This window comes from Marmota monax, unplaced genomic scaffold (genome assembly GCF_021218885.2).
Source record: "Marmota monax isolate L192 unplaced genomic scaffold, Marmota_monax_Labrador192_F-V1.1 WCK01_AAM20220418_F8-fsc00007, whole genome shotgun sequence".
In the NCBI taxonomy this organism is placed as follows: domain Eukaryota; kingdom Metazoa; phylum Chordata; class Mammalia; order Rodentia; family Sciuridae; genus Marmota; species Marmota monax.
This window is the reverse complement of record NW_026692781.1, coordinates 28547595-28568997: the sequence shown is the minus strand read 5'-3', so window position 1 is coordinate 28568997 and position 21403 is coordinate 28547595. Positions and strand designations below refer to the sequence as shown.

The 21403-nt window shown below is 37.4% G+C and overlaps 1 protein-coding gene across 4 annotated transcripts in view; it reads left to right on the top strand.

Moving 5' to 3' along the window:
* Hecw2 (HECT, C2 and WW domain containing E3 ubiquitin protein ligase 2) overlaps positions 1–21403 on the top strand; it is a 365180-nt gene that overhangs the window by 210032 nt on the left and 133745 nt on the right. For 3 of the 4 annotated variants that reach the window (XM_058580338.1, XM_046447322.2, XM_058580339.1), the window contains exon 3: positions 17612–17719. In XM_058580338.1, the coding sequence (XP_058436321.1) occupies positions 17612–17719 (108 nt within the window). Of the gene's footprint in view, positions 1–2773; positions 3164–17611; positions 17720–21403 lie in introns of those variants that run through there. The other variant, XM_046447323.2, reaches the window with a different exon arrangement.

Here is a 21403-nt window from a genome sequence, read left to right as displayed (position 1 = left end):
TGAGCAATTCCACCTGGAATTACCTTTGGCTCCTCTCCTCTCCCTTCCAGAACAATTCCTGGTCATCCTTTAGATGGTAGTTGCCCATGCACTGATTCCTCGAGTTGGCTTTTTCTTATTCTCTGGACCATGTCATTCTGTAGCAGATCATCAGATCCCTTAGGATTTTCTTTTTTCCTTTGTAGCATGTATCATAATTCTAATTCAATGTTTTTTTTTTTTTTAGGTATGGGGAGGGATTGAACCCAGGGCTGCTTAACCACTGAGTCACACCCCCAGCCCTTTTTATATTTTATTTAGAGATAGGGTCTCACTGAATGCTTAGTGCCTCAGCATTGCTGAGACTGACTTTGAACTTGCGATCCTCCTGCCTCAGCCTCCCAAGCTGCTGGGATTACAGTTGTGCACCATGGTGCTCAGCTCAATCTCATTTTATGTTTGTTTTTCATTGCTTTTTTTCCCCCTGTCTCTCTCAAATGTAAGTTTTATAAGGGTAGGGGCTATGTTTGTTTTGTACATAACTATCTCCCCATACCTAACACCATATGATGTCATAGTAAGTGAAAACAATTGTGTTATATGCATGCAAAATTGTTATGTTAATCTTTTCCCCATTTTATTTGTTGTTAGTGATTTTGCTGGCTTTTCTTCACAGAGGAGTATGGTTTGGAGAAAGAATTAGCTTGTATGCATTCTAAGGTCTGACACTATGATCCTCTGGCTGTAAGTTCTTAATATGGTTGCTTACTATGACTGCAGAGATGCTGGATAAACTACCTGTGTTTAAAAATATACCACACATATGAAGGAGCACATGTATGCGGGGATCTTTTTTGTTTTAAATGTCTGACTTCATAAAGTATTTTTTTATTCTTTATTTTTTTTGTAGTTGTAGATGGACAGAATGCCTTGGATTTTTTTATTTTTATGTGGTACTAAAGATTGAACCCATTGCCTCACACATGCTAGACAAGCGCTCTTCCACTGAGCTACAGCCCCAGCCCATATTTGGCGGTCTTAAATCTAAGTTCTAAACTCTATCTAATCTCCCACCCTCTGCACTTTAAGTTTCTTTCTTGTTTGTTGGGAAATCTAGTTTAATTATAACAGTGGCTTGTGCTGGGAGAAAGTAGGTTGCCTTTATACGGGAATAGCCTGTTTGTCACATGTGGACATTGGTAACACCAGATCCTAGGGTGCAGCTGAAGTGACATATCTGACAATGTCACCACATTTGGAAAGCAAAGGATCATGACCTGGAGGATGAATGGAGCATCAGGCTGGTCTAGAGACCTGGAAGCCAGTGGCAGTAAGAGTTGTACCATGAGCAGAGAGGGTAAGCCTCTTTGTAGCCCAAGGAGACTTTGTTGGTCCATATCTGGAGAATAGTGAAATATCCAAGATTATCACTATTTTTGATTAGGCATGAAAGCAGAGATGCTCATATTTTAAGTCCATTTATTTTTCATAGGCTACGGTCACCTTTGATGCTAATAAGAGGAAATGAATTTGTCCTTTCTAGACTTACGTTTTGAATCTCCTAATGGTAACTGAGGCCACAGTGGACCCATTGGCCTCCTGCAAGTTAATGAGGTTGCTGGCATTTTCGGGAATGTTATTTGAGGGGTTTGGGTATCATTCAGATCTGACTTCAAATCCTGGCCTATTGTCACTCTTCTCCATGAGCCTCAGTTTCCTCATCTGTAATATGGATCCAGTCACAGTGTTGACCTCATTCTTAGAGCATAATGGTGCTCATTAGAGACTATTTTTAAAGGTCTACTCTGGGTCCCTAGCACATAGAAGGCATTCTGTACATACTTGTTATTATTGTTATTTGCTAAGACACACTGTAAAGTCATGATGATTTGTCCTAAGAGAGAGCCAAGTTTATAGTTAAGAAGAGGTTTGTACAAGCCTCTTCCAATTTCAGGCTCAGCCCAGAGCTCTGTGGCCCTCTCAGTTTTAGGGTAAATTCTGGATTAAGGGAACAGGACAGAGAAAAATGCAGCCACCAGATGCATTGTGAAGTTTAAAACCAGCCTGCCTCACTTTACAGCAAATGCACCAGGCAATTGAGGACATTTGGTCTTGTTTTCCTGGAGGTTTGCTGGAAAAAGATGGTCTTGTAGGCTTTGATTGCATTCAGCTAGCCCTTAATGGCAGTGGCTCACACAGGTGAGCTAACGGCATCAAGAGGCTGCCTTGCCATTAAAGACCAGTGGATCTGAACTGGGGATTCCTGCATCCCAACTCTTTCCAGTGAAAGACAAGGGCACTAGCTAGATTGATGATTGTGTCCATTTTTGCACTTTTGAAAATGAGATCTGCAAATAACTTCTGGATCAATAACCACATTTTAGGGTTTTCATTAAAGCTGTGTAATGTTTGAAAAGGTTTTAATCTCTTTTACAATTTGAAATCATAAATTCACAAAGTCCACTCTGGATTGATGAGGCGACTCCAAGCCTGTTTTAATAACCTAAAGGAAGGCAAGAGCTGATTAATGGAAACGATGCATTGGAGTTTCCACATACACAGTGACTGCTCTGTTCTGAGTAAATCAGACAGCAGCGCCTCTCTGTGAGAGCAATCAGCTTGTTTGACATCAGCCTACTGTGTGTGAGTGTGTGTGTGTGTATACATAACTCATTCTTTGGAATTCTCCCATGGAAAAGCAAAGGAAGGAAGCTGAGGGAGGATGGGGCGATTGCATCCTGTACCCTTTATAGGGGTGTGGCCACTGCTGCCTTTGCCGAAGGGACACAATACGATGTGTTTTTTCACTTAGGATGTCTGAACAGTGATAAGTCTTGATGAGAGGCAGCAGGGGCTCTCGGTGTCCTTCTTAGCTGGACAGGAGTCTCCTGGTGGAGGTCTGCTCCAGTCCGCCTAGTATTCCATTTCTAGAACATTGGGAAGAGAAGGAGACGCAGGAGCATCATTGAGGTAGACTCACTGGACTCAGAGCCACCTTAGACTCCAGGCTGGTTGTGACTTCAGCTCTGGCTGCTGTTATGAATGAAACTGCCAAGTAGCAAGGCCAGGCACAGGGTTTTAAGGAGAGTGCAACATGTGTCTTCCTGCTGCTCCCCAAACCTGGTTCGAGGTGAAGGATTCTTCCCTGGCAAAGGCAGAGGGAAATTTTGGGGGATTGTATGAGGTAAGATACTGGAAAGTTCTGTGGAATGAATTTGACCCTCATCTGATTTCCTTATCTAAACTTTTGGATTTGTAGTCATCTCTGCCTTTTACTTTGACAAATTCCTAAATGTGGTCCTCTTCTTGCTTGGTTAGGGACAGTTATTAACAAACTGTATGGTATGTTTAATCACATTTAGTCACTTGGAAACTCAATATAGAGAGAGCTACTGGGATTAAAGTTTATGAAGCTTTACAAGTAAATATGTAGTCCCCCTACTGTGAATTTCTAGTCCCACTGGCTTTAAAGGAATTACTTTACTGGGATGTTCAGTACAGGTTCTATCTACAAGAATGCTTTTGAAAATGGCATTAGATTGAGTCTAAATAGATTTCATGGCAGGTTATCTACCCCTGCAAAAATTGTTTTCATATGATGAAATTTAAAACTGTGCTTTTAGGGAATGAGTTGTTAAAACATTTATTTTTAAGGTAAAATATCTATGGGCGAGTATTCGTAGACTTTCATGTTCCAGAAACTGTTCTTGAAAACTACAATCTTACAATAAAACTTAAACTTGAGCATAAGACCGTAGTCTTTAGATATATTCTTGTGGTAACTGTAGGAAACTGACCAAGTTTTCTGTAAACCTTCTAAAATTTAGAAGCAGAATTTCAGTTTTATCCTAATCTCTTATACAATAGTTTTATGCCACGAAGAATTTTATTTTGGCAATAAAATGCCAATCAGTAGCTCTCATGGAGGAGGTGGGTGTTATTTTTGTTCCCATATAGGAACAGTTGGCATTTAGTGTCTGGGAACAAGGAATGCTGATGTTCCTGCAGTACACTGGATAGGCCCTCACTGAGAATTATGTGCTAGAACTCGAGTAGTGCCCTTGTTAAACCCAGGTTAGTGAAAAGTAAGCTAATGATTTAGCAGAAATTCAGATGAGCCGTTTAATTTCTGGTAAGTTTATTTTCTGATCAAGTAGTTTTGGAGAGGGGCCTACAAGAAACAGCTACTTCTGCAAAATTATTCTTTAGAATCAGTAGCAATGAATGTTTCAGAAATATTGCCCCCATGTACTTCTAATTAATATTTTCAGACTGAATTTAGATTAGCTCCAACAAGTATTTGGTTCAGTTCAATGAAAGTAACTTCCTTCTTTGAATATAGTTATTACGGTTTCTGATCCGTACTGTACAAGCTTATTAAGATTAAAGGAATAATTTACTCATAACCAATAGATGCTTTTGTGATGAACGTTGTGTTTTATATTGATTGTTTAATTCTCAGATCTTTCAGCACTAGGTGCCATGTAAAAGTAACATCTTGAAGGATCTAAAGTTTGCTTGTAAATGTCACTTGGTACTAAAAGGGATTACCTAGAGGAAAGGGACGGGTGTTGGGGGTGAAGAGAGGGACAGGGGAAGTAACCTGGAACAATATGGATCAAATTATATTGTTATATCATGTGTATGTATGAATATGTAATAATGAATCTTACCAGTATGTATAATTTTAGTGTACCAATAAAAATATGGAAAAAACAAAAGGGATAACCTTTGAGTGACAGCTTAGTGCATATATGATTTTTTTAATAATTAGAGGAAAAAAAGTAGAATACATAATTAAAATGCTATTATCATTCCTTGCAACTTTTTATATACATGGTTCTGAGACAGATTCTCAAGGTGAATGCTGTACTGAAAATCCTGGTTTCACTGTGTGAGGAAATGAGGGTGTCTTCATTTGGGTCTCTCTCAAGACAGATTTTTAAGCTTTGAGTGACTTCCTTTTAGGAACTGGGCAGTATTGAGCTACTGTATGTGAGCTACTGTGCTGTGTATTTAGTGGCACAGTTTGTAAGTACTGTATAGTAGGGAATTTCACCTTGGCCCTGGTCTTTTGGCAGCCATTGATTAAGAAACCAGCATTTCAAGAGACATAAATGAACATTCTTTTGTTTTAATTTATATATATATTTATGAGAACTTAGAATAAAGCAAATTTTAAAAGTAAAAACTAATGAGGTTGAAGAATTGTGCTTTGAAGCATGAAAATAAAAACATAGCTCCCTTCCAAAGAAGGAAGACACAGATTTAAAAAATTATAAGAACTTGAACATTTAGCTCCTATTATGTCAGGTTCACATGTGATGCTCATGTACTTCTCACAGCATTCTGAGCCAGGTGTTTTTATCTGTTTATAGATTAAAGAAATGGGATCTATGGGGCTGGGGTTGTGGCTCAGTAGTAGAGTACTTGCCTGGCATGTTTGAGGCACTGGGTTCGATTCTCAGCACCACATATAAATAAATAAAATAAAAGTCCATCAACAACTCATAAAAATATTTTTTTAAAAAAGAAATGGGATCTATATATAGCTTTAAGACTTGCCCAAGGGTATAAATTAAGTGAATGGGATTTAAACTTATAATTGTTGTCATCTCACAGCTGACACCTGGCAATAGCAGTATCAAATAGTGTGTTACTCTCATTGTTTCTCTGCTATATGATATGTACCTAAAAACAGAAAACCTACTTCTCTTGGCAAATAGAGACTATGTGGAGTCAGTGCCATTGATACAGTAAAAAATGTTGCATTAAGAGTTTTACTGAGCTCTGAAATGATGGGTAATTGGAGCTTTATATTTTGGCTAATTAAGGATGACTATGAAGAAAGTGGGATTTGAGGAGTTATTTGCATGAGAAGAGGGAAGGGAAGAACATGGTGGATGTAGAGAGTGAAATTACAGGATAGTGGTTTGATGTGGCGGGCATGAGAGGTGGATGAGTCACCTAAGGTTGCTGAACTGAAGAGTCAGAGATTGGTTCATGGCCTTTTTCTCTAAGGGTGGAAATTTATATCTGCTATAGCTTTAACTACACAGGAAGGATGGTGATGGGAGGAGGGTCATGTTCAGGTTATGACTCTGGTGCTTTCCTGGGCATGAAGCATAAGGCACTGTATTCTTGCTGCTCTAAAGTCTACTCTGCACATAGCAGATTTATATTTTTAATGCAAATTGTGTCACTTCCTTGCTTTAAGTCCTCCAGTAATTCGGTGATCCTTAAAGTGGAATCTAAACCTTCACTATGGTCTGGGTAGATGGCATCGTGTAGTTTTGAGGAATATGGTATCTGGAGCTAGAGCCTGGGTTCACTCTGCACAGACTAGCTTCGTAACCTTGGACACATTTCTTAACTTGTCTGTGCTTTAGTTTCCTCATCATTAAAAATCAGATATTAATTTCTACTTCAAAGAGTTGTTAAAGGTTTAAATGAGTTAATGTAGGTAAAATGCTAGAGTAGTGTCTAGCACATAGGTTGTTCTTGAGAAAGTTTATTATTATTTTTACTACTGTTATAATTATTACTACTACAATTGTCTGCAAACTGGCTCCTGCTAACTCTGATCTCCTCCCACTCTCTGCCTTCTTCTTGCTACTCTAACTGCATCACTTTGATGTTCTTTAGAACATGGTTGGCTGGCTCCTGCTTCAGGGTCTTTGCATTTTTTGTTTGTTTGTTTCATTTTTTGCAGTGCTGGGGATTGAGCCCAGATTTTGTACAAGCTAGAAAAGCACTCTACCTGAGTTACTTATGTCTTCAGCCCTGCATCTTGTGTTTATGTGTTTTCCTTCAAATCTCCTTTCAATAATTGCTATTTTACTTCTGCCTTGGGGGTTTGAAATGTTCTTTCTAACTCTTTTTAGCCTATTATCACTTTGGTCCAAATTATAACCTTTAGGAAAAAAATCATTTGCTCCACTGTTTATCATGGAATTTCTTCAGCAGAAAGAAGCCTTGTTCTGCCCCGTCAGTTCTGCTACACAGATTAGGAATGAGGCATTTTATTGTCATCATCAGAGAATATTCTAGTAGAGCCTAATATTGAACCATGTGCTAAGATGTTTACCAAGCTACTGAATGCCAGTCACACTTGACCCTTGAGTTGAGCTTGAGTGTACACTCTTGTTATGTAAGTGTGACTGCTGGAAGGAAATAACTCTGTACAGTATGATGGGAAAATGATGTACTGATAGCAACATGTGCTCGAGAAAGAACTGGAAATTTTTAAGTCTCAAATTTTTACAAAGAACACCTAGTTCCTTCTGATATTTTGTCATAAAATTGGATACAGCCAAATGCAAATAACTTGTTTTCACTATGAGATTTATTATAAATGTCTGCAATAACCAAATTAAATATAGTTTTCTTGATTGATAGGAGGAAGGAATTAGTCATTTTTCCATCTGAAGTATTATCAAAGAATGAGTTCTCATAAATCCTCTATAAGAAATTGTTCAGTTGTGAAAAACAAATAAAACTTAAGTTAGAAATGCTGTGTAAGTTCTTGTCAATAAGGAGCTTGTTTAAAATGTGTCAAAGGCCTTTACCTGAAACTAGGCCTGTGATCTTAGGTAAGGCTCTACATCTTTTAGTGCACTGATGTGTGCAATTGTAAGTATTAAGGAAAGTTGAATGTCAGCTCAGTAGTACACTTGAATTAAGTGTGAATATTAATTAGAAATTCTTGCTCTAAAGACTGAGCTTAAACTTATCTTATTGAGAAGTCTAATAAGGCTTCCATGGAATTTTGAATATTATTCTTGTCTTCTCTCTGAACAAGACGGAGATCTTTTTAAAAAGCCTTTATGTATTTGTTGGTGAGGATTTTATTTCTCTTTTGTATTTTTAACAATAGAATACTAATATTTGGTTTTTATCATATAATCAAAAGAATATATTGAGACACCTTTCATTCAACCAGATCTGAGGACCATGTGCCAGATACCGTGCAAAATACTTGAGATCTGTCAGTGGATGGAATAGACAAGGATTCTTGAGTTCTTGGATTTACATTCTAGACAGATAATATGTGTATAAGTAGATTAAGTATGTAAGTATGTGTAAGTAGATGTAAGTATGTTAGAAGGTGATAGGGTTATGTAAATAGAGTAAGAGAGTCCAGGAGTGTTAGTGGATGAGTTGCAGTTTTAAACGGGACAATCCAAACCTCATTGCAGTTTTAAATGCCATCCAAGTGGACCTCGTTGAAAAGGTGATTTGTGAGGGGGAAAGAAAAAATTGAAGGGAGGAATTGAGCCATCAGTGTGTCTAGGGGAAAGTTCTAGACAAATGAATCAGCCAGAGCAAAAGCCCCAAGGCAGAATCCTGACCACACTCTTGAGGACGTCTAGGAGGCCAGTGTGGTTAAAGTGGAATGAGGTGGGAGGAAAGATGAAGTCAGGGCCATAATTGGAAGGGGGTGGTGGGCAGCCATGTTCTGTAGCACACTAGACAGTTTACTATGATATAAATAGGGAGCCACTGAGCAGAGCAGAGACATGTTTCAACATTACCTGTGTTTGAAAGTGATTTTTTAAATTTTTTTAATTTGTAAGTAATTTCTGAACTGTTTATGATCTGCTATTCTGGGCCCTACTAAAACTTTCGGGAGGTATTTGCTGAAGTTAGTCCAAGTGTTTTTTCTCACTGGTATGCCAGCAATTTCCACCCTTGTTAAAATGAGTGTTTAATCCAATAGTTTATGATCAGGTTTCCACATATGACAGAAAACATGATACTTATTTTTCTGAGTCAGGCTTATTTCACTTAACATGATGATCTCTGGTTCCATCCATTTTCCAGTAAATGACATGATTGTGATTTTTTTATTCTTTATAACTGAATAATACTCCCATTGTGTATATATACCACATTTTCTTTGTCCACTTATCCATTGACAGGCTGCTTCCATAACTTAGCTCTTATGAATAGTTTCTTGGGTTTGCAGGTATCTCTATAATATGTTGACTTTGATCCTTTCGAATATATGCCCAGGAGTGATATAGCTAGATCCTATGGTAGTTCTACTTTTAGTGTTTTTAGGAATCTTGGTACTGTTTTCTTTAGTGGCTGTACTAATTTACATTCCTACCAACTGTATGAGAATAGGATCTGGTATTTGTATAGGAAGTGGCTGAGCAGAGCCTACTTCCCCTGCTCAGTGTGTCTGAAGGGGTGAGTGTCTGTCCCCTCAGGGGAATGGTTAGTAACTGGCTATATATACATCACCCATCATGGATCTAACGAAGCATTTCACATTCTCTGGGTACTCCCCGTCCCTTGTGAATTGCCTCCTATAGAAATAGCATTAAAACATCTCTTCCAAACCTGTAGATGCACAGTGTTGAATTCAGCAGGTGAGTTCTGCTCCTTACTATGCTGATGTCAGTGTTCTCTTCTGTGAGAAGCATGATCCTCCTTAGGTAGCATTGGACAGTCCTTTGAATGTACAAATTTCCCCAAAGCCAAAGCTTGAAGACTTGTTATCAGCTCTTCTCAGCCTCTGTTCCTTTTTTTTTTTCCTTCTAATGTGCTGGTGTCCTTTTCTTCCATCTTTGGCACATTTTTTTTTCTCAGAAAATCTTCATTCTGGTGACTATAAGAAAACAGCCATGCAAACACCTCCAAAGCCACACTTGCCAGTGAGTGTAATTTCAGTGGTGGCCTGGTACGACTGTAATCTCTGAGCTGTCTTATGTGCTCTTCTTTCCATCCAGAGGGCTTCAATGTAAGGAACCTGGAATCTAGGGAGGCTGGCTTAAAAAGGTGTGATAAATTTGCAAATTCACAACGGAGTTTGTTAGTAAATTCTCATAACACTTAATAAAATTGATGCTCAATTTGTCATATTCAGTGGTGAAGCACCTCCCCTCTAGTATAGTCAGATCTCAAAGTCACTGTGGGAGTTTTCCTCTCAACATGAAGGGGTGTTCCTAGCACATGCTTGTCAGTTTGCTCTGTAACAGTCATACAGTCCCTGTGAATGTGCCATCTTTGCCCAGTTCTAGAATGATTATTTTTATTTAAATTGTAGCTTAATATTACTTTCCAACTCTCCAATCTCAGAGAGGTTGTCTAATTCCCCAGTGAAGCCAGAATTGATTCAGACCCCTTTATGATCAATGTCAAAGCATAGTTATGTTCAGTTCAAAAGGCAATTCAGTATTCAAAAAGTGACTGAATGTCAACTGAGATGAAAATTGAAACTCAACCGAGCCTTTTTTTCTTCTTGAAAAATCATACAATGGAGATAGAATTATTTTAAAGCAAAAAAAATAAGAAAAGAAAAATTGTAAACATTGTTTTTCATTTCTCTGGCACAATCCGTCACATAATATCTTACAAAATTTCTCACGTCTGTTTTTGAACCCTCTGGGTTGACTGGTAGGAAAGTAAGTGCTTTGAAAAGGGTTTTTGTTTGTTTGTTTCTGTTTTATCTCCAGTATTATATAGAGGTCTTGTGGATATTCATTTGGCAAAGAAACAATTCCAAACCCAAAATGTTTGGATATGTTTGATATGTCTGGTCTTGTTTCCTGTATATCCCCTTATTGGCATAAAAGCCTAGTTACAGGATATTTTCTGGAAACCCAACTATTATGCACAGGAAAAATTAGTCATTTAAAAATAATTCTGATACTCATTTCTGTGTTTGAAATATTATGGGGAAAGAAGAGTTTGAAAACTGTTAAAACTATGTTTACATTATTTTAGCATTTTGCAGCATTTTTAAAAAGAATTAATTTAGTTGAAAAAGAATTACTCTCTGCGGTCACACTGTAGGTTAATATAATTAATACAACTTTTCCAAGAAAGAAAAGGATACTGTCCTGGGACCCAGGCAATAATAGTAACTTTTGCCACAAAATTCAGCTTAAAATACAGCCACTTATTTGTTGCTTCTGATGACTAGTCATAGAACCAAAAATATGAATCCTGGTGCAGATATATGGTGTGTGTGTGTGTGTGTGTGTGTGTGTGTGTGTGTGTGTGTAGGGAATGAATGGGAGAACTGAATGACTGGCTTAGACTTGTAGATCTCCCAAAGGATATCTCCAGATGCATCTCCCAAAGATACTGTACACTTAACAGACCCAGAGCCATATTAATCAACAGGAAGCATCAATCATTCCTCTCCATCTTCCTTTAACAAAGTATGCACACCTCTATCATGGCATTTTGTTATATCTATATCTATGTGTCAGTCTTCTCCCACTATTCTGTCAACTCCCATGGCAGGAAATAGGTGTTCTTAGTCTTCACAGTAGGAAATCCACATCTCTTTCACTATCATTTCTCTCATTTGTTAGCTTGTTCATTCATTCATTTGTTCATTCATTCATTCATTCTTTCAACAGGCAGTTATTGACTTATACTGTGATTGCTTGATTTGCTTAGATATAACTATGGAGTAGAGGTTTTCGATACGTGGTCCTTATAGTACTTGTATCAAAATTAACAAGTCAGAGTCCTTGCTAAACTCAGATTACTGGGCCTAGACTGAAACTTGCTGAATGGGGATCTCTAGAGGAGTAGCACAAGAATTAACATTTAAAAGAAATGCCCAGGAATCCATTGTGTATCATGGAGTTGGGCAGTCATTGACCAGGAAGATAAATTAGCTAAAGGGAAGGTAGCCAATGATGATTTGTGTTAGTGAAAGTGAAGATGTTGATAAGTCTGCTTAGATATAAATTTTTTCCCCAATGGACCTTTATTTTATTTATTTATATGTGGTGCTGAGAATCGAACCCAGTGCCTTATACATGCTAGGCAGGCACTCTACCACTGAGCCACCACTCCAGCACCCTTAGATAGAAATTTTATTTAAGTCCCCTAGGTGTTTCTCCTAAAAAAATATATGGTTTAAGTCATAGGAGCCTATTTCTCATCTAATTAACAAGTTCTGGGAAAAATCCCTAAGCCCCTAAATAGTTAACAAAAAAGTTGTGTAAGGGTAATCTTATATCTTACACCTTTTTCTCCTGGGTACACACTTTGTTTCTTTCTTAGAAATGCAGACTTAACATAAATATTTTTAGTATCAGTCGCAGGATTAATTGGAGTAACGCCACAGAATAGTTAAAACAAAAAACCTAAATGAAATCAATTGCTTTGGAAAAGTATCATGGTTTGCTAAAATAAGGCAAGTGTAAAGATTATCAGAAATTTTCTTCATCATATTCCCACAGTATTCACAAACATATAGGTATGAAAATTTTATTAGAAGGATTTTAGAGCTCTCTGGGTGTGTTTTTAGAGAAAGAGTGCAACCAATCAGACTTAGAGGTGAATACCGACTTTACCCACATTGACAGATGCCCAAGTCCCTATATAAAATGTGCAGTGTTTGCATGTCACCTATGCACAACCTTTTTAAAACTCTTACTCACCTCTAGATTACTTACAATGCCCTAATACATTGTGAATATTATGTACCTAGTTATCAGACTGTATTGCTTAGTGAATAATGAGAAGGAAAATAAAAGTCTATACACATTCAGATGTCTAAATATTTTCCATCTGCAGTTGGTAGGACCCATGGATGTGTCACCCATGTTTATGGAGGGCCAACTCTAAGGAAGACATATGAGACATTAAGGGAAATGCTTTGTATAAATCCTACCAAATACAATAAGACTTCAAGAAGACATTTATGTGTATGTCTTAAACATCTTCAACATCCCTTTTATTGTAATTTTGTTCCAGCTAGGAAATTACTCAGGTATTTTGAATATATGCCCTTGTATTATAGACTCTATTGTAACTGAAAAACAGATACTTTAATCCTAGTGGGAAGGGAACTAGGAGTGAGAAGGGAAAGGGGCAAAGAAGGTAATGCTCAAAGAAGACAAAACCATGAAGCTGATGTGTTTCTAGTGAAGCAGAGGTCCCTGTAGAGGGACAGGTTAAAGATTAAGGTGAGTGAAGGTGACTGATGGAGGGAATTGTGTCAAAGGCAATTTGGGGAATAGAAAAAACCCTGGGCAAGAAAGTAAGAAGTACAGATGAGTAAGGAACAAATGGTAGTAGGGAGACCAAAAGCCACGAGAGGTCAGGCCAAATGTCCTCCATCAAGTGGGTTCTTTAGGATGTATCACAGCCTGCTGCAAGTTAGAGGGTAATTAGGAAGGAGTCAGATTTGGAATAGTTATTAAGAGAAATGAGGAAGGAAAGTGGCCAGTTATAGATGGAATGATGGGTAATTGGTTTTAGAGGCCAATGATATTTCTTTAATGTTTCAGAACATTTACCCAAGTGATTGGAAGAAACAGATTGATAATTACTTCTACATTACACTTGTAGGGGTCTTAGAATTCTTTCCTTGGTGTAACATTTTATACTCAGTTGTTCTTTAGGTAGAGACATTTTTTAAAAACACAATCACCTAATATGGGTGTTAAGTGAGGTAAAAGAAGAACAATTCATACACAATCTAGAAAACATACTTTGTCCTCAAAAATCTCTGAAAAAAAGATCTGAGCAGAGAAATGTTATCACTGTAAATATATTCTCAGGCTAGACTAACTGACTGCAACTTAAATAACGGGGTTAACCTACCAAGAAGAAGAAGTTGTAACCTGAAGTAGCAATTTAGATTGATCTTCTTGAAACAAAGCAAAGGAAGGAGTCATACTAGGTATACTTTGCATGGCATGCCCATGGTGGCCTGGGTTCCACTAGCTAGCAGCCCTATGAGTGATAGTAACAGCTGAGGTTGTTCTACTCGTATGCAAAGAATTCAAACTCATTGTTCTTAACTGGTTTATTTCTAGTGACTTTATATTTGCAATTAAGATTAGCAGCCACTTGATGGAAAAAGTGTTTATATTTGTCAAGGATAATGAATTATTGGAAACATAACTCATCAAAGTGAAATGTATGTAGATTAACCAGAATATTAATCTTCATGGTTATTTTCTACTTGACAAGCATTGTACTTGGCAGGGAATAACCCTGAAGCTTCCTTCTCCATGAAGGCTGAAGGATGATCTCTTGCTGTGGCACTTGGACTTGTTTTTTGAATCATATCCATAAGCTGTGCTCCATGTCAGCTCATCCTAATTCTAACCTGTGTCTCATCATATATGGAACTTTTGTGTTCTGGATGAACCTGAATACTCATGCTACATCATAGACGTTTGATTTTAAGGGTTCAGCCTCTCTTTCCTTAACTCATTAATTTAATCAAATGGGCTATAAACGAAGTAGGGCAATTGAAGTCCGAGCTTTATGGTTTATCCTAATATGCTTGAGCTGGTAGATAAATTGAACACTGAACTCTAGACTTGTTTCTTGGAGAAGTGTCTGGGAAGGAAGGAAGCATCACATCATTCATTCTCCCTAATTTCCTCTGTGAAACTAAGTAGGGATATCCAGGTAATGCAGCATTTCTACCTTGGAGTAACCATGACTGGCAAAGAAAATGTTAGTGTCCCTCTGGGACAACAGGTGCCAATGGTGGTTTTCTGTCTCAGCTCCCTTCCTGGAATCTTAAAGGATCTGTTAACCTTGGGGATCTCCTCTGTCCTGGCCTCAGACCTCCTAGAATAATTCTTCTCATCAATTACTACTGCCCTTGCATTCTGTCCTCAGTGACCCAAGGTTATTATCTCAGAAGTGAGTACCTAGTTTGGCTTAATTGACTGGGGAGAAAACACTTCTACAGAAGCACACTTCAACAAGTGCCATATTCTTATGGGTGCTTTTAGTCATAGTGATCCTCATGCTTGGTACTCAAAACAGATTGAAGCTGCCTCATCTTTCTTGAGGTCTCAAGAGGAAACTGGCAAAACAATATTTTTAGAAAATTGTCCATATTCATCACTACTTTGTTTTTTAAAAGAAGACTTTTGGACAGGTAGATACTTTGTACTTGCTGTCCCTGTGTTCTGTTCCCTGGAGGGTCTAACCTCCTGTGCTTTCCAAGTGACCAATAGCTTGTAAGTAAATTTATTTGTGAACATATGAGAGGCCCTGTCCTTATCCAAGTAGTTCAGACCATTAAAATATCTTTCAGAAGGTGGAGCAATCATCTTTGTTTCTGGCCTGAAGCTGTCATGCACTCTTAGGGTTTCCAACCAGATGATCCAGCTATACTACTCCTCAGTATTTATTCAAAAGAATTAAAGTCAGCATACTTCAGTGACAGTTTAAGCCATGTGTGCCACACACAATTCACAGTAGCCAAGTCATGGAACCAACATTGATGTCTGTCATTGGAAAAGTGGAGAAAGAATATGTGGTATCTGTACACAGTAGAGTTTTACTCAGTCATAAAGAAGAACAAAATTATGTTATTTGCAGGAAAACAGATGAAACTGGAGAATATTGTGCTAAGTGAGATAAACCAAACTCAGAAAGTCAAGGGTTGTACGTTTTCTCTCATATGTGGAAACTAGAGAGAAAAAAGGAGAAAAGGAAAAAAGAGGATCTCCTGAAAGTAGAAGGGAGACCAGTAGGGTAGAGGTTGGAGATGTAGAGGCAGGAAGGTAGGTTACAGGGGAGTAAAAGAGACCAAATTATACTATGTACATGCACAAATATATCAAGTGAATCCCACTGTTATGTATTATTATACCAATGAAAAGGGAATAAAATCATTATTTTTGGTTATTCCTTACCAAAAACAAAATTCTCAGGAATTCCAGGTCAGGCCACGAATGATGAATCTAAATCATTAAGCAGTTTTTAGGATGGTGGATTTATCTGTTAGGAGTTTTGTTCATCTGCGCATAACAGAAACACAGCTGCAGTGGCTTAGCCAGATAGGAATTTCTTTGTTCCTAGGTTGCAGGAAGTGTAAAGGCAGGTAGTTTCAGGCATCAGCTAATTATCACTGCTTCCAGTTTCTTCCCTGACATCCCCAATATATGGCTGTCATTCCACAAGGGCAGGGGAGGAGCAAAAGGATGCTGGGACTGTCCTTTATTTACTTGGAAAGTAATATTTTCCTTAATATTTTCCAACTGGTGGACTTCCACTGACATATCACTGGCCAGAACCAGGTGACATGCCACCCTAACTACTAGGGGATTCTGAAGAGGTGATTATTTTTAATTGCACTCATTGTTGCCTTGAACAGAATTGGAGTTTTGTTGGCAAGGAAGATGTTGAATGATTAAGCAGTGAGCAGTCTGCCCATAAGAGCTACCTGCCATCTTTCAAAACCAGCATTAAACATTTGCCTGAGTGCTATCTAAATAATGGCATCTTGGTTATACATCTTGATTTGGGATGGAGTGTTTGCTTACCTTGTTTGTCTAGGAGAGGAGGTGATACGGTAAGTGGGCTATGCCTTTCCTTTCTTAAGAATAGTGGCTGTGTCTTGGCCTTTCACAGTAAAGACTCTTTGACTTATAACAGGCTAAAGGCAAATGGCATGAAAAGACCAATCCTCCCAAAGTTCTCGAGCTTATCAATATGGTGAAACCCAAAGGCCCAAGGACAACCACAGATAGAAATCCCTCTGACCCCCTTAATTTGGCCCACTTTGCATTTCTTTCATGCTCAAAAGGGCAAAGATTTTCTTGTTACGACCATCCCTTTGGGCTCGGGATCTGTTTTCCCTTTCCTATTTTAGTGTAGCTCTTAATTTATCCTGCTTTATTCCAACCCTGGGTTAAAGTATATTTCTAATCTTTTTTCCTAGGAAAACAAATGAAGTACATGCAATTTGAAGAACTAGTGTCACTATACACTTTTGATGTACCTATAAAACTTCAAATGCTCTCCTTTTCACGCTTTCTAGTTTTATTTCTTCCTCTAGGTCCTTGATGCAGAGCTGTAACCCAATATGTTGTGAGTAAGTTATAGAATATGAACCCCTTCAGCCTTCAGGGTGCTAGGGCAGAGCCCAAGGCAGGCCCATCTTTGGCAGGCATCTTAAGTGAAAATATATCTTACACTGACTACCTCAGTGCGTTGAATATATTACCATTTCCTATATGCCACGAGGATAGAAAGCTTGGGAAATCCGGTCTCCAGACCTATTCTTTGGGTCCCTGTCCTTTCTATCATTCTTCCACATAGAAGCACACAGAATTTCTGTTGTGTCTTAGAAGATAACTTCATAACTTCACATCCTTTTGGTTCATTCCATCTTTTTTTCTTCTTCTTCTTCTTCAAGTTCTGAGGATTGAATCCAGGACCTTGCACATATTGGGCAAGCACTTTACCACTGAGCTACATACCCAGCCCCCTCATTTCATCCTGAATTCTGTTCTATTATCCCAGTTTGCCCTTCTTTTCCTTTTGATAAGGGATTTCATAGAAGGAAGCTCACCCTAACCTCTTTCTTATAAATTAGCTCCTTGCTGAAGCTGCAGCAAGTATACCCATTGTTCTTTGCAGTAGTGTCTTTTGGTAACACTGAACTTGGCCAAGCCCCCAAATGCCATCTTCTTTCCAATCTCTCACCCTGACCCCTTGTCCCAATAAATGCAACTGTAGAAATTCAGAATAATAATATGCTGGAAGGTAGTCATTAAGAATAGTGTTCATTAATATTCCCTTTTATTTTTTTCTATTTATTTTAGAGCATGAATTAGTCTTGGAGCTAAGAAAAGACAGGTTATAATTAAATTAAAAATGTTTTTAAAATTTTTTCCAGATGAGAATTCTCCAGCCAACTTCTGGGATTCTAAAAACAGGGGTGTGACTGGAACACAGAAAGGACAAATTGTGTGGAGAATTGAGCCTGGGCCCTACTTCATGGAACGTAAGTAACTGAGTGTGAAACACAAGTTTAGTATTGAATATTGCATAAATATATGCATAGGTCTATAGAATCTTTACTGAATTTTAAAAAATATTTTTGGTTCTTATTTATATATTTCTGTCATAAAGCTCCACAGCGAAAAATACATGGTTTTTCAGAACATGCTCATTAGAGAATGTTCACATATTTTGAAATAAAAAAGAGTTAGGCATTTGTACATATACAAACACACACAAATATGTGAATATAAATATATACAATACATGTATATTTATGTACCTTATGGAATATATGGTATATAAATTATGTGTTATCTTAATACTTTACAAATTTATATATATCCTTGTATCTACATTTATAATTAATGTTTAAGTATATTAATTCTGGATGCAGAAAGGATAATTAGGATTTTTGTCAATTTAAGAATTTTATTTGTTTTTAGAATACTTCATTATTATTTTTGCCAGCAACAGAACAATCTGGATTCTGGTCTTTTCAAAGTGTTGATAAGATAGTCTGGGGGGCACTTTGATTGAGGAAATCACTAATGCAGCTAACATGGAATCAGAAAGAGGCTGCAGATAATGTAACCATTGCCCAATTAATATCTCTCCCCTTTTTATTTTGGGTAAAATGGAGGTGGTTTATATTTGCCACTAGTGTTACTAAGAACATCCTAAATATTCTATAAAAATTTATAAAATAGAAAGAATGAATAATAGATGATTTACTAGTTGGCCCAGATTTAACATCTATGTCTATAGAATTTACTTTTCTTTAATGTACGAAAAATGGGCTTTTAAAAATTTTTTCTGAGTTATAGAGCCCTGTGTAAGAATTAAGATTTCTCTATGCAAGATATTTAATATACAATAAGATATTTAATATACAACAGAGTAATTAAGGATAGAACTTATTAAGCCTTAAAATATAAGGTATAATTTGATTAAATGGAAATTTGTTGCAAGTATGTCTTTAATGATGCATCTAAATGTAATATAAAAGTTATTTTAAAAGTTTAATGTCTAGGGGCTAGGATTGTGGCTCAGTAGCAAAGCGCTTGCCTTGCATGTGTCAGGCACTGGGTTCAATCCTCAGTACCACATGGAGGTGAATAAGTAAAAAATGAAGGTATTTTTTCATCTACAACTGAAAAAATATTTTTTAAAAAGTTTAATATCTATTACTTTGAATTGGTATTAAAGGTATAAGATAATATCTTCAATCATCCTTGCTGGTTGATCAGCATTTCAGAACTTTCTCTAATCCTGCTTCTGTCCCTTAAGGAATGTCTTCATAGTCCAATGTTCTGGCTAGCTTTCTCTTAAAATGGAGTGTATTTTCTAAGGGAGACTGTTCATGACATAAGAAGAAGAGGAGGTGGGGAGTAGGTGGGTGGGGGAGCAGATATGCACACCATAATCCCAGCTAGTAGAAGAGTGTCTAGGAAAGTATGGGAACATTGGATAAGGTTGTTTCTGGGAGGTGGAGTTATGGATGATTTGTTATTCTTGTCTATTTCTACTTTACTTTCCAACATTGGCTTAATTGACACTACTAAGTGGTAAGGAAAATAAGTCAGAATGTGGGAAAAATGGAACAGGAAATAGCTGGTTTTACTTGTAATATGATTCCTTCTTTGAAAGGATCCCAGGGTTTAAGAGGCTGATTAAGTGAGAAATATTACCAGCTGAATGCCAGGAGAAAGGCAAAACCACCTTTCTGTTTGCTTCAAAATGCTAAAGACTGCATGCCATGATTGCCTGTTGACAGAGGGGCAGATTTTTATTGCCGAGCCCAGGAACACCTTGGACAAAGCCAGTGTCACACACTGCTATAATTTGGAACATTATGTGAAGAAAAAAAAATCTATTTACGGAGTATTCCACTTGCTGTGATTGATTTTTTTTCTCTCTCCCAAAATGTTAGAGATTCATAATGTCCTGGCTGATTAAGCTATACCAAACAGTAAACAAAACAAATATAAATTTACTATATAGTAAATACTATAAACAGTAAGTATAGTAAATATTTGTCTTGGCAAATGTTTTTTCTACATCTCATTCTGTTATTTAATAGAAGTGCGCTTGATGTTGAAGCTAGGAATTAGGAATGAAAAAAAGAGTAAGGTTCCCCTGCCTATTTTGTTTTCTCTTCTAATTTAGCATTCCATAGCTTCATTCTTCACACATAAAATTGGAAGCATTGAATAGCATATTATAAGCCTGGAAATAGTCAGTAATGTTTTGAAGGACTGAGAAAGATAGTTTAAGTCTAAGATAGTGAATAGGAATTTCAGAAAGATTCTGCATTCAAATAATCCTATCTTCACAGGATCAAAATGAGTTCTCCTCTGACATACCCCTCTATCTTTACAGTGGAAAAAAACAATCATGTAGTGTTTCTACCCATACTTAGCAGTAAAGTCTGTGTCTTTTAGATGTCAGTTTTTAATCCCAAAGTCTGGATAGAGGAATCCTAAGGGAGCTTCATAGCATAATGAAATTTTGGAGCTGATGATGTGGAACTTAAAAAAAAAATGGGAAGATGTTCACACAGCTTCTAGAATTGTAGATATCGTCAGCCTCAGATGTTCAAAACTTATGGTATTTTAAAACTTTTACTTTCATCTTCAGAAATAAAATTAAGTTATCTTTAGCTCATTGGAAGTACAAGAAAAGTAAAGCCCTCTGAAAATTGATCTGTCCAGATTCCTGAACAAGCTTGGATTTGAGCTGTTTAGAATACTTCTGAATGTCAGATGGCTCTGGTTTGTTTAATCAACCCCCACAGGAGGTAGGTGGCCCAGGCTTATCTTAGTAGGTTATTATTAGGCCCTACTTAAGAGAATTAAGGAAAAAGTCCAGTTTAATTTTGGGGAGACGACCATCCTAAGCATTAGAGAGGGGACTGGCTTCCTCCAAAGAGTGTCAAATAATCCTCCAGTGAGTTTATGCTCACAGCAACTGAATGGATCATCTGTGCAGTATGCTTTTTTGAGTTCGGAAGTTTAAGAAGTTTCAAAAGTTGTCTTGGCAAGTCAAATTGTCTATATTATCTCATGTATTCTTTCATAAACTGTGGCCATTCATTCATTCATTCATACCTGCTTTTTCTCTTGCCCTCTTTCTTCTATTCATCCATCCATTATCTCTTCATCCATCATGAAATATTTATTGAGTGCCAACTTTATGCCAGGTACTATTTTAGCTATTCAGTAATCCTGGATCGATGAGCAAGTTTAGAAGTAGTAAACTTGATTTACATTAGTTGGTGATTATTAAGGATAAAAACACAACAGTGGTATTTGTAGAAGCTATATAGTGTTTTCCCACATTTATTTGCATCAGCCTTGAGAAATGAATATAGGGTTAGGAAGCAGCAGTAGAAATCCAAACAGCTTATGTGAGGGTCTCTTCTCTAAGTGGCAGCACTCATGTTGGCATCATCTCAAAATAGACTTGTCACAGGATGGCTCTTTTTGGAAGAGAGGGTATGACCTCAGCCTCTTGTTTTTACTTTCAGAGCCCCGACTCTAAATGCCGCCATCTCTAAATCCTTTCCCACTGATGTCAGAGGGCCTTCTTGCCCCTTGGATTGAGATTTGGTGCTTTTCATTCTCCATCCTCATATTAAATATTTTGGGATAGTTAGTTCTCAATCCTATAGATTTCTGCCACATCT